Source organism: Lontra canadensis, unplaced genomic scaffold (genome assembly GCF_010015895.1).
Source record: "Lontra canadensis isolate GAN:19392208 unplaced genomic scaffold, GSC_riverotter_1.0 scaffold23, whole genome shotgun sequence".
Taxonomy (NCBI): domain Eukaryota; kingdom Metazoa; phylum Chordata; class Mammalia; order Carnivora; family Mustelidae; genus Lontra; species Lontra canadensis.
In genome coordinates, this window is record NW_022631017.1 from 1,318,723 (window position 1) to 1,334,896 (window position 16,174).

Genomic DNA, 16,174 nt, shown 5'->3' on the forward strand with positions numbered 1-16,174 from the left:
GGTCACATGACTTCCTGATTCCTGACAGGTCCAAGGAAGTTCTGCCCAGAGGATAATTAAAACACATGTTCCATGGACTGCCTGGGTGGCTCAGTGGGTTAAGCCTCTGCCTTCAGCTCAGGTCCTGATCTCGGGGTTCTGGGATCAGGTCCCACATCGGGCTCTCTGCTAGGCAGGGAGCCTGCTTCCTCCTCTCTCTCTCTCTCTACTTGTGATCTCTCTCTGTGTCAAATAAATAAAACCTTAAAAAAAAAAAATGTTCCATTCATTTTTTGTTTCTCCTACATAGAAACAGTCATGAATCAGTAAAGTTAGGAAACTCCTCTACCACCCCTTACAAAATAGTAGAACTTTACCTTACAAATATTTCTCAGACAATACTGAGTAAGATGATTGGGCCAATGGCTATACACAATGTGGACCTTTCAACAGAGGTAACTGTTCAAGGACTTCTAAAGACCTTGTTTATTTTGTTCAGGTACATGAAGTAGAATAGATTAAGAGAGGAAAAATTCATTCTATTTGTAACATCCATTTAAATATAATGGGATGAAAGCATATCTTTTATAAAGTAATCTTTGTGAGAAATGGAAATTAGACAACTTCAAAAGGAGGGTGAGCAGTTAGCCAAACTCAATAAAGATCAGTTATTTAAAAATCTATATATTGCCTTCTGTAGAGTTTTGACTTTGGTCCAGACACATTATCAGCGCCCTCTTTGATCCACTATAATCTCCAAATGAGGCCTGAGGGATGCATAAATCTTTGTTCTGCTGCTAAAGATCCCTGGGAAATCTTTTTGATGACAGGAATGAGTAAAGACAGATGGAACTGCACATTCTTAAGTGAATAAATATAGCTTTTAAAATACTTTCTCTTTCAAATAATCAAAAGCACTAGTCAACATCACAGACGGGATTTCAAAGAAGTAGAAACGGGTGGAGCCAAAAATTATGCCAAGCTTAAAACAAAAATAAGCAAGACTGATTGAGGAACAAGAATGGAGATTATTTAGAGTGGAAACCATATTCCAGTCTGTCACTGCTGGGACAGGATTCCCACTCCTTCTTTGAAGTTTTCCTATCTTTTCACTTGCAGCTCATCAAAGAAACCTACAGGTTTCAAAAGAGAGCATTGGGAACCTCTAGCTGGAATGTTAGATAGATAGATAGATAGATATAGATAGATAGATAGATAGATAGATAGATAGATGATAGATACGGAAAAGAAGATGGAAAATTTACAAAGATGCCTTGGAAGTGGGAGATTTACTAAGCAAAGGGGAATAAAACTCAAATTAAATTCTTATTTAAAAATATATTGTTGGGGCGCCTGGGTGGCTCAGTGGGTTAAAGCCTCTGCCTTCGTCTCAGGTCATGATCTCAGGGTCCTGGGATTGACCCCCGCATCAGGCTCTCTGCTTGGCAGGGAGCCTGCTTCCCTTCCTCTCTCTCTGCCTGTCTCTCTGCCTACTTGTGATCTCTGTCTGTCAAATAAATAAATAAAATCTTTGAAAAATATATATCGTTCAACTGGAATTGGTCAGGTTGTATTAAATAGAAAAATTGCTTTTATTGAACATGTGGGAGGGAAATGGGTATGTGAGGTGACTATAAAATTTCTTCCTCACAATTCTTAATGATCTTTCTTACACCACTGGTAATTTCTATAAATCTCTCAAACTGTTTGTGTTTACAACACACTTTCAAGTATTACAGTTACTTTGGTGCATGTTAAAAATACATATGGGAACAAGTACCTCAGACCTAAGTGTTCTCCTTCAGGAGAACTGTCACACCTGTCTCGTTGAGTATACAGTGCCTCACAGTTCTGTGAAAATCACCACAGTCATCAGACTGCTGGGTTCGTTGCCCTTCCATACTACCTTTCCAGAAAAAACTGTTCCTGGCTCTGACTCTACACTTTTCTATCCTCATGAGATAAAAGTCTTGCTTGATGTAGCAAATGCAAATTCTCCTTATAGCATAAATTTACCTTTGTGCCTGCATTTTGCACAGTACCTGCCGCCCATTTTCAATGCTATGCTCTGTCTTGTAGCCTGCTATCAGGCTCAGTATCATGTCGGACAATCAGTGCTACGGAAGTAAATGACAGTTGCGGCAAAAAGAAAATACCCAAATTGTTGAAAATTTGGTGATGTCTGTCAGGGATTTCTTTCTGAGGGGGCACCAATGGCTGAGAATTACTGCTCTGAATTAAGAAACTCAGTGTCCACCTTGAATGTACCTTAAAGAGAAGTGATTGCTTCTCTTATAAATATCCTACTCATATGACTTTGCTCTACATTGTGTGAAATTCTGAAACCAAAATGACTTTTGGCCACCCCACCTGAAATCTCATGAGTTTTGTTTGGGGGATTTGTCCACTGTGTTCTATGGGGAAAAGATCAACCAATGCCTGAGGCACAATTTTGGAGGGAATTATGTAATGAATGAACAGGTGTTCATATAATATTTAGAAAACCTCTCAACCCTATTATATTAATTGTAAAAAAAATAGTATCTTCTATTTATTCTGCAATATATGGTTGTATCCCCAGAGTATGGATATTTGTGATGTTTGTGTGTGTTTGCATGTCTTGGTGTAGGTGTGTGTGTTAACCATGAAAAGTTTAGTGTGTATTTATTAAATGTGTTATTATTTTAATTTTTGAAACGTTGTTAACTCATGCCATGTTTTGCTTTTGGCTGAAAATGAGTCATCAAACTTGATCCTGCATATAGGAGTTATAGTAGACTGTTACAGAAAGAAATGGTGGGAATGGGGATATGGATGGGATAGATCAAAGTAATATTTATGTACATTTTCCTATGCATGTGGTGAGTCTTCTATAGCTTCATGATACTCTTTGCATCTTTCTAATCCTGATCATCTTGCATGGTATCCCATGGCAGTCCAAAAAGTTGAATATAAAATCCTCACATGCCACTCCACCCATATCCATTCGCAATTGCAAGAGCCTCCCTCTGCCTTTGTTGTGTTCTTTCATTTAGAATAAGAATCTGTTGTTTGAAGTGCGCATCCCTCTGGTAACTTTAGTCTCCCTTTTTTCTGTTTTCAAGGATGGGAGGAACAGTTTTATTGGACACCAACTAGGCGGGGTAGTGGAAGTGCCAAACAGCAAGGACCAGCGGGTCAAGTCAGCCAGAGCCATTCAAATCACCTACTACCTCCAGACCTATGGCTCTGCCACTCAAGACCTCATAGGGGAGAAGTGGGAGAATGAGTTCTGTAAGCTCATGAGGAAGCTCCAGGAGGAGCACCAGGACCTCCAGCTCTACTCTTTAGCATCCTTTAGCCTCTGGAGAGACTTTCATAAGACCAGCATCCTGGCCAGGAGCAAGGTCCTGGTGAGCCTTGTGTTGATCCTGACCACAGCCACCCTCTCCAGCTCCATGAAGGACTGTTTGCGCAGCAAGCCCTTCCTGGGCCTCCTGGGGGTGCTCACAGTGTGCATCTCCATCATCACGGCAGCAGGGATCTTCTTCATCACTGATGGAAAGTACAACTCCACCCTGCTGGGAATCCCATTCTTCGCCATGGGTAACTATCCATCCTTGTGGTAATTGGATTCTTACCGATGTGGGGCAAGGTAGTACATTTCTTGAATTCTCAGGCAGAAATCTGTTTTAACTTTTCACTGATGTGTTTGTGTGATTATGTAAGATTTTACCTGGGGTAACGTCTGTTTCACCTGATTGGGCCTTTTGGAAAATCTAGGCTGACCAAGTCATCTTCCCGTTTATGTTGCAGAATTTAATGCTTTTGGTTATTTTTAAATTACACAATATTGGAATTTTCTTCTCTGCTTCTTCAAATATTATAAGTCAGGGATTATGGAGATCCAAAACTTACTTTGAACAAATTTTGTGGTTCATATTCATGACCATCTTCAAGTTGATGATAGTGAAGAGTGAATAGCATAGGATGAAAATTCAAAGAACCACTGATTTATTCTAATTTCAAAAAACTTTTTCAGTAACCTTGTTTTATTAATTCACTTCAAAGTTTTTATAGAAAATATATTACATTTCCCCACCTCCATATAAACTAAACCTTCCTACTACACTTAAAGATACATCCCCTAATTTCTTTCATCTCTGGTGAGAATAATTAATGAGCATCCTCAGCTAAGATTATCCCTTCTTATACATTTTCTCCAGATGTACATAAATGTCTAGAAAATGTTCTGTGAGTGTGTGTGTGTATGTGTGTGTGTGTGTACTTGCAAAAGAGAAGATCAAGTCTGGGAAGAAATGTGAATGATGGCTCAGCAACAAGACTGATGGAATGTATCAGAAAAGCCATGATAAGGTGATATCTATGGTTCTACAAAAGAGTTCTGTCAGATATGATAGAATTCCCTAATTCCCTACATGCAGTGAATTGGAGGATGAGCTGTAATAATAGCCTGTAGGTGGTGAACTGACATGAGCAGGAGAGTTTTCAGCTGTAAAGTAATTGCTTTTCACTCCCCATGCTAAAATCAGCTATAAATTACAGTTTTATTATTAAATTAAAAAGACACACGTATGTGGTCAGAAAGTCTTCTAAGTGATCCAGGACCTTTTTGTTTTCACCTTGACAAACATCTCTGAGAACACTGCAAAATGGATTTATAGTGTAGGTTTGCTGGTGTCCAACTTCTTTACCTAGAAACCCAAGTTCTTTGTGACCCTAGTAAGTTAGTTCATCTTGGTAAACCTCAGGTTCCTCTTGCATAAAATAAGGATCATAATTTTATCACTTTCAAAGAATTGTTTTTTGAATGTAGTAGAATATATCTAAGGCTTATATAGCATATAGTAAATGTTCTATAAATGTCATCAAGATTTAAGTGCACTGGATTTAGTGATAAATAGGAAACAGCCCTTGGCTTCAAGAAATTGAAAGTCTGCCTGGATTTTGCATATCACCTTTAAATGCATCTTCATCTTCTTAACAACAAGGATTTTTCTTTTTCCCAAATAACTATATTAAAATTTGTTTGCACAAGTGATGAGGATGTGTCTAGATTTGAACTATTTATACTTGTCATGTTATTTGAGCTCAGCCTCTTGACTTGAAATATCAACATAAAATTTCTAAGAATCATTCACTGTGGTTCACAAATGAAACATGGCTTGTTCAAAATGACAAATTAAATACCTTAGACCCTACTAGGGCTTTTTCTAAAACTGTGGCAATCTAATTGGGTAATGGAAATATTTATCAAGAAAGTTCTATAATATACAGCATTGCATATTCCATACAAATAGGGAGAAAAATTGTCTCTAGTGAGGCTGAATTATAATGTAGATGCTACAGAATCAAAGTGGTGTTTTTATCCCTTAAATAAATAATAACACTGAAAGCAGTAACACTGAAGAAAAGGCCCAGATTCTGAAACACACGTTTCTCACTTTCCTTCTGTCTCAGTGATCTTTAAGATCATAAATCAACCTTAAACAGTGTAGGTATAGACTCTAGGAAGCCTGGTGAATGGTTACTCTTCAGTATTCTTAGAATTCAGTCCTTAAAATATTCTGAAATGAACTTTTCTGGTATGTTCTGAAAACGTAACAACAACAAATTTATCAATATATACTTATCTAAGATATCTGGCCCATCAAGGGGTAGTTTGTTGTGCTTTCTTTTGTTTGTAAAATGATCTGTAATAACAAAGATATGAAGATCAAGAACTAGTGAAATGAAAGGATTATCCCACAGGGCTAGGAAATCTGAGTTTTCATCCCAGCTTTCCCCCTAACTCTGTATGTTTTATTGGGCTGCAATATATAGTCCCGTTGTCCCATTACTTTATATATTAAATCAAGAATTTGGACTTTTCAATCTTAAATTTTGAAGATCCTACAGTATTAGTTATCTTATTTTCAATTGAAGTTAGAATTTGATCATTTCTTTATAAAGTCATTTAAAGTATGTGTTATCCTTCAACCTCTAATCTCCATTCTCCTTTGTTGGCTTTTAATGTGTGTGTATGTGCATGTGTGTGTGAAAGAGAGACAGAGACAGGGAGAGGGGCTTTAGAATAGAAAAATCACAAGTCTATGAAGAGCACAAGTCTATGCTCATGCATAGAGCATGCAGAGCACGAGTCTATGAAGGTGATGAGGTGGAACGTGATTTTGAGCATCAATAAGCTGAGTTTGGCAGATATATATCTTCTAGTAGTACATATGGCATTGGTTGAAAGTAGTCCCTTGATTGATTGAAGTTTACATGGTGCTAACACTGCATAATCTAAAGTTAGTTGGGTGTAAGGGAAAGAAGTCCAACTCTTCTGGTAAACTTATTTCTATTCCTATCTTCCCATAAGGATTTATCTGAGGTTGTGCTCCAAGACTGAAAATCAGTTATCTTCATTATAACCTATCCCTGAAGCTAGGTATGTCATCCTACTTGACACCATCCACCTACTTGAGATCTCTGTCTGTCAAATAAATAAATAATATCTTTTATTTTAAGATTTTATTTATTTGACAGACAGAGATCACAAGTAGGCAGAGAAGCAGGCAGAGAGAGGGGGAGGGGGAAGCAGGCTCCCCTCTGAGCAATCCCAGGACCCTAGGATCATGACCTGAGCCGAAGACAGAGGCTTAACCCACTGAGCCACCCAGGTGCCCCAAATAAATAACATCTTTAAAAAAAAAAAAAAGATAAGGGACACATCCACGTGACTTATTTTGTTCAGGTGAACCCAGCATTTCCAGATAGGAGACTTTTGTTCATCATCTAAAATTGAGCTCCATATTCATTTATTTATTAATTCAATCAAATATTTATTGAGCACATATATGTTCCATGTATTTTGGATTTGAGAGTAAAAGGTATTGAACTGAACTGATCAAGTGGTTGCCTGCATGGATCTTACACTGTAGGCCTGAAAGGGGGAGGCATCTGACAATAAACAAATAAGATAAGCGATATAAAGTAAAAAAAAAATCAGGATAAGGGATAAAGAACGTAAGCGGTAAGAGAAAAGACTTTCTGGGGAAAAAAAAAAGGAAATTGAAGTAGAGAGCTAAAGGAAGTGAAGAAGTAGCCATGTGGCAACCTGAGAAAAGAGTATCTCTGACAAAGAGAATGTGCGAAGGCTTTTTGAAGGACCTTTCGGTGAAGTTGAGGAAGCACGATAAAAGGAGTGTGGCTGGAGCACAGTGGACAACTGTCTGAGTATTATGAGATGGAGTTAGAGAGATGGTAGAGACAGGTTATGGAGGCCACTAAGAACTTAATACTTTATTTAAGATTTTATTTATTTGAGAGAGAGAGAGAAAGTGAAAGTACAGAGGGAGAGAATCTCAAGCAGGCTCCACTCTGAACATGGAGCCCAAAGGGGCTTGATCCCATGACCCTGAGATCATGACATGAGCCAAAATCGAGTCCAGTGCTCAGCTGATTGAACCACACAGGCACCTCAAAGAACTTAATACTTTAGATGGAAAGCTATCTGAGGCATTTGCAACAGGAGAGTGTGATCTGCCTTATGTTTTATGTGTTTTTTTTTTAAATTTTATTTATTTATTTGATGGAGAGAGAGAGAGAGAGGGAACACAAGCAGGGGGAGTAGGAAAGGGAGAAGCAGGTTCCCTACTGAGCAGGGTACCCTACACGGGGCTTGATCCCAGGACTCTGGGATCATGACTTGAGCCAAAGACGGATGCTTAACTGACTGAGGCTCTCAGGTGCCCCTGCCTTACTTTTTAAAACACATCTTTGGCTACAACATGGAAATGAGTCTACAATGGAGCAAGAATGGTTATAGAAAGACTATGTAAGAGGTTATTGCAAAAATCCGTGGGCTATAATGGTGGTGACGTGAAATACCATGGGAGCAGAGACAATGGTAAAAAGGGATTGGACTCAGGATATGTATTTGAAAATAAAATTGACAGGATGTGCTGCAGGACTGGATATAGTATATAAGATAAAGAAGAGTCAAGGATGATCCCAAACTTTGAGGACTAAATATCTAATAGAAAGCAGTTGCCCTTCATTATCTTAAGAAGATCATGATAGGAATAAGTTAGAAAGGAAAATATCAATTTACTTTCTATCTGGTAGGTTAGATATACCTATTAAGTATCCAAGTGGGAAAATGGGGGGTTAGCTATATAAGACAATATGTAGATCAGGCAAAGAAGTAAAATCTGTAAGGTGGAGCTGGAAATATAAATTTTGGATTAATCATGGCATAGCTGATAATGAAAGCCATGGGATCTGATAAGATCAACTAGAAAGATAAATATAGATAGAAAATAGAAGTCAGAGATCTGATCCCTAGAGCATTCCAAAGCTCAGAGATTGGAAAGATGAAGATGATTCAGAAAATGACATTAAGAAGGATGAAGCAGTGAGATAGTAGGGGAATTAAAAGAGAATAGTGTCTCAGCAGCCAAGTAAAGAAAGCATTTCCTAAACAGCTAGAGATCAGCTGTTCCAAAAGCTGATAAGCAGTTGTGTCCAATGAGAACTGAGAATTGGTTGTTTGATTTAGTAATTTGAAGGTCATTGGTGACTTTGACAAGAGTTGCTTTGGAGGAGTGCTGAGGGTAATTTAAAGAGGTTCAATAGAGTTTGGAGGATAAGAAGCAAAGACAGTGAGTAATGGTAATTTTTCCAAGGAATTTTGCATTACAGAGAAATAATGATTGTATGCTAATTGGGATGCACAGTACAGAAAGTTTCATAGTAAAGCAGAGATAGGAAGAAATCGCAGAAACACTGTCATTGAGTAGGAGAGATGGGACTGGATTCAACGCACAGCCAGAGTCATTGACTTTATATAAGAGCATAGACAACTCATCTACAGTTAAGAAAAGAGAAGGCAAAATATATGGACAGATCCAGATAGATTGGTACATGTGGGGGTGGAAGCATGTGGAAATTCCCTTCTGTGGCTTCAACTTTGTCAGTAAAATATAAAGCAAGTCATCAGCTGAGCATAAATTTGGGGAAGGAGGTGTTGATTTGAAGAAAGCGAAGAGAGTTTAAAAGAGTAGCTTTGGAAATTGGAGAACAAATTGAAGTTAGGTGAACAGCTAAGAAACACAAGGACCTACTTGAAGTTTATGGTCATGAATTTAAAAAAGAAATCAATTCAGCACGGTTGCTGAGTCAGTGCCCCCACCCCCCACCAACCCTAGCCGCTTGGAGGAAGAGTTGAGTAGTCATTAATATGAATTTAGTTGGAGGAAAAAACTCCTGGGGAGCAGGGTAGGGGGAGGGCTTATAGTGTATGCAAAAAAGTGACTATAATGACAGATTACGAAGATTTTACTTGTTAGGGTCAGCTAAAACATGCTGCAGTAACAAATAATGCTATAAATCTAGTTGGATTAACACAACAAAGATTGATTTCTTCCTTACACCACAGTTTAATGTGAATCAGGAAGCTTTCCTCAGGAACTCTCTTACAGCAGAGATTCAGGGATTTAGGATGCCTCTGTGGTACAACATCTTGTCTTCTCATAGTTTATGGTCCCAGCTATGTGCACAGAAAAGTGAACAGTTAGAGAAAACACACCTACTTATAACTACCTTGTACTCAAAGCTATACAGTTACTTCTCATCATATTCTATTGGCCAGAGCTATGCACATGGCCATAAGCCAGCTCAAGGAAATACAGAAAATGTAGGAGAGTAAATGGATTATTTAATGGGTATCAACTCTCTGTCCCACATAAACAAAGCCAAACAATAAAGGTAATGAGGATTTCTTCCCATTGTCATCATAATGAAAAACTGATAGGGTCAAAATATTATGACTTTTTATGAAATCAGAAAACTGTTTTAGGTTGAAGTCTATTCTGGTTATCTATTGCTGTATAACAAATACCACAAGACTTAGTAGTGTAAAACAACTTTTTATTATTTTATTTTATCACTTATTTTATTATTATTTATTATTTATTTAGCATTATTTTATTATGTTCACAGTTTCTGTAGGTTAGGACTTTGGAAAGGGCACAGTGAGGTCAGTTTTTCCTATCCACACAAGGTCTAGAGCCTGAGCTGAGGGTAACTTGAAGTCCAAAGGCTGGAACAAGTGGGCTAAAACAGCCACTTCTAAGATGCTTTCTTTGCTCACATGGCTGGTACCAAACCTGGGATTTCTGAAGGAGAATCTCAGCTGGGAAATTTGAACATAGCATCTAAATGTGTCCTGTCCAGTGTGGTATTTTTTTTAAATTTTTTAAAGATTTTTTATTTATTTCAGAGAGAGAGAGAGATCACAAGTAAGCAGAGAGGCAGGCAGAGAGAGAGGGGGGAGCAGGCTCCCCGCTGAGCAGAGAGCCCGATGCGGGACTTAATCCCAGGACCCTGAGATCATGACATGAGCCAAAGGCAGAGGCTTAACCCACTGAGCCACCCAGGCGCCCCCCAGTGTGGTATTTTTAAGGTAGTCATGTTTCGTATGCGAAGACTCAGGGCTCCAAGAAAAAGTGTTGCAAGAGACCAAAGCAAAAACTGCAGGGCTGGTGGTTGCATAGCATCATATCGGCCATGTTCTACTATGTGCCACTCACAAAGCCTAGCCTAGATTCCAGAACAGGGTATTGGGACTCCACCTCTCAAAAGAGTGGCAGGGTTAGGAAAGAAGCAGAGTCCCACTGCTGAAGAACAGGTAGAATGGGAGCTATGGTTCTAGCCATTTTCAAAAAAAGCAATCCGTGACCCAGTTTTAATGTGAGTGAGCTGGAAAGGAAAGAGATGAATTCTAGAGATGTGTGGTGTAAAGGTTTTGAGAAGAAATTATTACTTATGAAAATGATTATGATTTGATCATTTTGAACTGGGAAACAAATGTAGAATTTAAAACATTACGAGTTCCTAAGACCACAAGACGTGAGTATAGAATGGATTTACCCTGTGGAATTTAAAGTCATGAAAAACTGTGACAAGAGTTGTGATGGCCACTGACACACTGAGAGTTCCATATTAAATGGGGGAAATCGATCCTGAGTTCTGTTAATGAGTATTTTTTTAAATGACTGATTTGCATAGTACATGGCCTACATTCAAAGGAGTAGGTGCTTTTAAGGAAGACAAACAATATCTTTGACTTCTTGTGGAGTATAGATAGCACCTATAAAACTTTCAGGTCCAGTAGCTGAGGAGGAATGGGAGAACAAAGTGGTCTGCACTGGAGAGGGCCAGGAAAGCAGTGTAATCAGCAGATGGCCAGCTTTGATTAGAGCAAGAAGCTAAAGATTATATTTGGGGAAAAGATTTTGGAGGTAGGGAATGTTGGTGATGATGGACTAAGTTCCAGAAGGCAGGAGGATGATGGGAGGGATGATAAAATGGTCAGATCAGGGGGTATACATCACTATACAGGAATGAAAGTCCCCAGCAGAGACCAGGGAATTGTGGGCCTTTGTGATTCCTCTGTGAGGGGAGGTATATGACTTGACAGCAGTACCAATGGCCCCACCTAGCAGAGTCACTCTGTTACCTTGTAAGTCAGATCATATCACTTACCTGCTCAAAATCTCCAACAGCTTCCCATCTAAGCCAAATTTAATGGATAGAAACATTCAGTGATCTCCAAAGACCAAACAAAGCTAGCATCTCTTACCCCTTTGACCTCAGATTCAACCTGTCTCTCTCTACACCTGGAAAGCTCTTCTTCAGATACCTGCAGACTTGTTTCCTTACCTCCTGCAGGTTTTTATGCAAATGTCACCTTCTTCATGGGGACTCTCCTGGCCACTGTGTCCCAAACCACAAGCACCTAACCAGTGCTTCCAGTCTCCCTCTCTAGTTCAGTTTTCCCCTTAGAGCTCATCATTATCTAATATACAATATAATATAACTTTGGTCTTGTTCATTATCTGTCTCCAGGTAATGGAATGTAAGCCCTAAAAGAATGTAAATTTTCATTGTTCCATTTGCTGTTTTTTCCTAGCACTTAAAACAATACTTGGCCTAGGGTAGGCATTCAATAAACATATGTGGAATTAAGGAATGAATGGTCTCTCCGTCTTTCTCAAATGGGTTATGATCTATTAGAGTCACTAAATCAATTTAGTGTATCATGATCCATATTTGTATTTCACTTAAGCAGAAGAAAAGAGAATAGAAAGGAATAGGAAGGGACGCCTGGGTGTCTCAGTTGGTTGGACGACTGCTTTCAGCTCAGGTCATGATCTCGGAGTCCCGGGATCGAGTCCCGCATCGGGCTCCCAGCTCCACGGGGAGTCTGCTTCTCCCTCTGACCTTCTCCTCGCTCATGCTCTCTCTCACTGCCTCTCTTTCAAATAAATAAATAAAATCTTTAAAAAAAAAAAAAAAGAAAGGAAGGAATAGGAAATATCAGAAGGTGTTGCACATAGTAAAGTGTCATTGCATATTTTGTATCAGTTTAATATATATGTGTGTGTATAATAGATTACAATGTAAGATGTTTTCCCTAATATATGTCACAGTCAAAAATCTTAGAAAAACACTCTAGAAAATGTGTTGAACTAATGTCTTAAGTAGATTATAGTGATAGGTGGGGATTTATTGATGAGGAACCAACTGGCAGAACTCATCAGAAGCATATGTAGCTGCTCCTCTGGGTTGGTTCTGCAGGAGGTGGTATTGGAACTTACAAAGGGGAAGGTTTTGCCAGGGATTTAAGGTGTCACATCCTGGGCACTGCTATTTCCCTAGATAAGAACCAGTGTATTTAGCACACAATGGGCCCTATAAGACTTGGCTGGCTAGAGTTTTTCAATGATTATGTTATGGTATTAGAAATATTTCTCAGTAAGTTGATTTTACCAAAAGACCTACTTTACATGGGGTATTAAGCCATCAAAAGCCTTCCCAAAGTAACTCTTTCCTGGAAGAGACAGGACCTATTATTATGACATCAAGAAAGTTTAATTGGAACTATTTCTCAGCCACATTAATTGCAGCCACCCTGCTTCTGGAATTAACTATTACTTCCTTTGGGGAAAAGGTTGGCCAATGATATAAAAATATTCCCATGCTTATGGCTTGGAGTCAGAAGACTTGAAGTCCAGTTCAGTCCCTGCCTCTTTTCTGTCAAGTGACTTCTCCCTGAGCCTCCCATGTTTTCTCTTTCATAAGATGAAGAAGTTGTACTGATTGGTCTTTAACATCTCTTCTACCTTTATTCTTTAATTAATGAATCTTTCATTTGACACTTAGAGCAAATGTCATCTTATTTTCTGGATTTTGGGTTCATTGAGAGCTTGTATGGGTCTACTTAACATCTTTTCCAGTGTCTAGTCCGAAGCGTCCATAGTAAGCATTTTGCAAACATTGACTTATTGATGGTTTTGTGACTGTTAGAATTCATACAGCAAAAAAAGTTCTGAACTTTTGATTGTTTTTAGCTTGGCTCTTTTAATGTCCCTATTTTTTCTCTTATTCTTTAGTTCTAATTTCTTATATTAATATCTATTCTTCTTTTGTAGCTTTTAAAATGGACTTCCTGGGACAGAAGTTACTAATAGGTTAAGACAGGTTTTCATAATTGATTTTCATAGACCTTTTAAAGGAGGTGGGAGGGAAAGAGATTTTGGCATAACAAGTAAGAAGTTGAATTTTATGCCAAGCATTTCAGGTAGCACTGAATAATGTGTACTTTTATTGTACACACTGTCCAACATTAGTAGTAATTATATCCTAACTCCTTAAGATTCTGCACTTTCTTTGGAATCCACCTCCATCTATTGCACTTTTTCATACAAACAAGCTTCCTCCAGTGGTAGTTAGAGTTTTGGAATAAGGAAGAGTACTGTTACATAACACAATTTACTCAGGGTGAGAAGCATATGGACTTATTTTGGTGGCACTGTTTATCTCGAGGATAGCTGATGCTGCTTTAGACTTAAAATGAAAAGATTTGTAAATATGCCTCTTGCTCTGCTCTTGCTTTTTTCCCTCTTGAATCAGATAGTGAATCAGTCTGGAGTATTAAAGCAGATAGGGAAATGTGAAAGGCCTCAATTTATTCAGCATACAATAGAACTATTACTATGTCAGGTACTATCACTTCTCCAGCATGGGGATCTAAGCCTTCCTCAAATACATCTCCATCACAAGCAACCTGAGCTATCTCCATTAACTGAAGTTGCCTTGAGTGTCATGTCAGAATGTTCCAAGGAAAAAATATCCCTAATGCCTGAAAGCTATAGCTGGCAACCATATTTGAGATTTTCTGCAGTGCTGCACCAAGGTAAATGCTGCAATTTAAACTACAAACTTAAAAAATTAAAATAAATAAATAAGCAGGAAACTTGAATGGTGAAAATACATTCAGGCTTATGCCATCACTTTTCTGAGGAAAAATAAGTTCCTATCCAGAAAAAAAAAAAATCATTTAAAAACTGGACACTTACTTTCTACATTCAATTCTTTTCAAGCCAGTATTTTCATACCCAGTCACCTAACAAAAAAGGACAATTAGCAGAGAAAGATGAGAAAATTATTCTGTTGATTTGAGGATGCTAGTGGTAAGCCCTTGCCTTCTAAGAATTTCAGAATTCCTGTGTACTGATTCCCACCTGCCTTCCTGGAAAAATGTGGTTTATGTATGCATCAAATGTATGTGCCTTACTGGTTGATTTCTTTTGTAATGATAGAAAAATGCCTTTATCCAGATCCAGGCAAAACTATTATTCAAGCTTCAGTTTACAAATCCCATTGTGTACCCTTAGAGAAATTATAATCCTGAGTTTAAATTTAATATAAAGTATATGCTGCTATCTTTCCTACTACTTCCTCACATTGGCCTGAGCTAAATGGAATAAGACTGTGTCCTGGCAAGTGGTATTTCCAGTGATTGTTTACGGAGAATGGAACATCCTAATTAAATACTGTATTTCATAATATAAATCAGAAAAGTATTAGTTAAGAATATTTCCTAGTATTATTTGAGATGACATAATAAAAAAATATGGGCTATAAGCATAATAGTCAATGCTAACACCAAATGATGAAGAAAAGGAGATAATTTAAACAGAAAGAAGTGGGTGTTAGAATAGGTTTGTCAATGTTAAAAACAAAAACTGCCATTTATTACCAGCAAAAGATAGGTTTATTTAGGAAAAAAAGATAATTGCAATCATGGGCAACCAACCTATGGCATAACTGTAGGCAAGTCCTGGAAACAAAGGAAAGGTACACTTTTTAAGGAGAAAAGTGTAAATTGGAGAGGTTGTTATAAACTGAAAGTCCATTGGCATAAACGAGGAACTGGAAGCATGGTGACTTTTCACTGGCTGAACTATGGGGGAGGGGGCAATGAGAGCATTTCTTTCTTTAGCAGGCATAGTAAAGTAGTATCCAAGTGCAAGGTCAGGTCCACTTCTTCCTGTTCTGTCTGCAGTTGACTAAGAGTAGAAAGATATGAGAGATCTCCTTGCCAAATCCTCTTGACTCCCTATTAGCAAGGTTTACCATTACTAATTTTCACAGGTTAAGCTACTTTTTAGTAGGAAAAAAAGGAAAGAAAGAAAGAAAGAAAGAAAGAAAGAAAGAAAGAGAGAAAGGAAGGAAGGAAGGAAGGAAGGAAGGAAGGAAGGAAGGAAGGAAGGAAGAGAAAAAGAAAGAAAGAGGAAGCGGGTGAGTTATTTAGCTCATTTCACTGAATGAAAACCAATGGAGATCACACATTTACAGAGAGGCCACTAAAAGGCACCTGACTTATAGATTTTTGGGTGAAACTGTAATGATGATAAGGAGGACTCATTATAATACTTAACAGTAAATTAATAGATTCACTCTACAAATCTGTCACCTTGCCCTCCCTTTCCTGCATCTTGGTCAAGGGTCAGGGCAAATTTATATACTTTACTGTGTTAGCACAATGTTTCAGAAACAATAAGTGCTCAGTAATTATTTTTTGAATGAATAAGTTGTAATTCACTAGCTCACAGCAAAGTTAACTTTTTAGAAATGGATATAAATCTTTGTATGATATTGTATGTGTTCTTTTAAAATTTTGGCAATAATGACTTTTAAACAAAGCCATTGAAAATGGTTATATAATGAGGGGATTTGGGATTTCCAAATATAAGAGTTTAGTCTAAATGTTGTATCATTTGTTTGGTGTTTTATGAAACTTAAAAGTATTCCCATGGCTTTTTTTTATCATGACAATGGCTTCGTTATTTTCCCAGAGATAGAT

At 38.0% G+C, this 16,174-nt stretch overlaps 1 protein-coding gene across 3 annotated transcripts in view; it reads left to right on the forward strand.

Moving 5' to 3' along the window:
- Positions 1-16,174, forward strand: part of PTCHD4 (patched domain containing 4) — a 171,254-nt gene that overhangs the window by 47,814 nt on the left and 107,266 nt on the right. For all 3 annotated transcript variants that reach the window (XM_032861975.1, XM_032861974.1, XM_032861976.1), the window contains one exon: positions 3,084-3,564. In XM_032861975.1, coding sequence (XP_032717866.1) covers positions 3,084-3,564 — 481 coding nt within the window. The remainder of the gene's footprint in view (positions 1-3,083; positions 3,565-16,174) is intronic.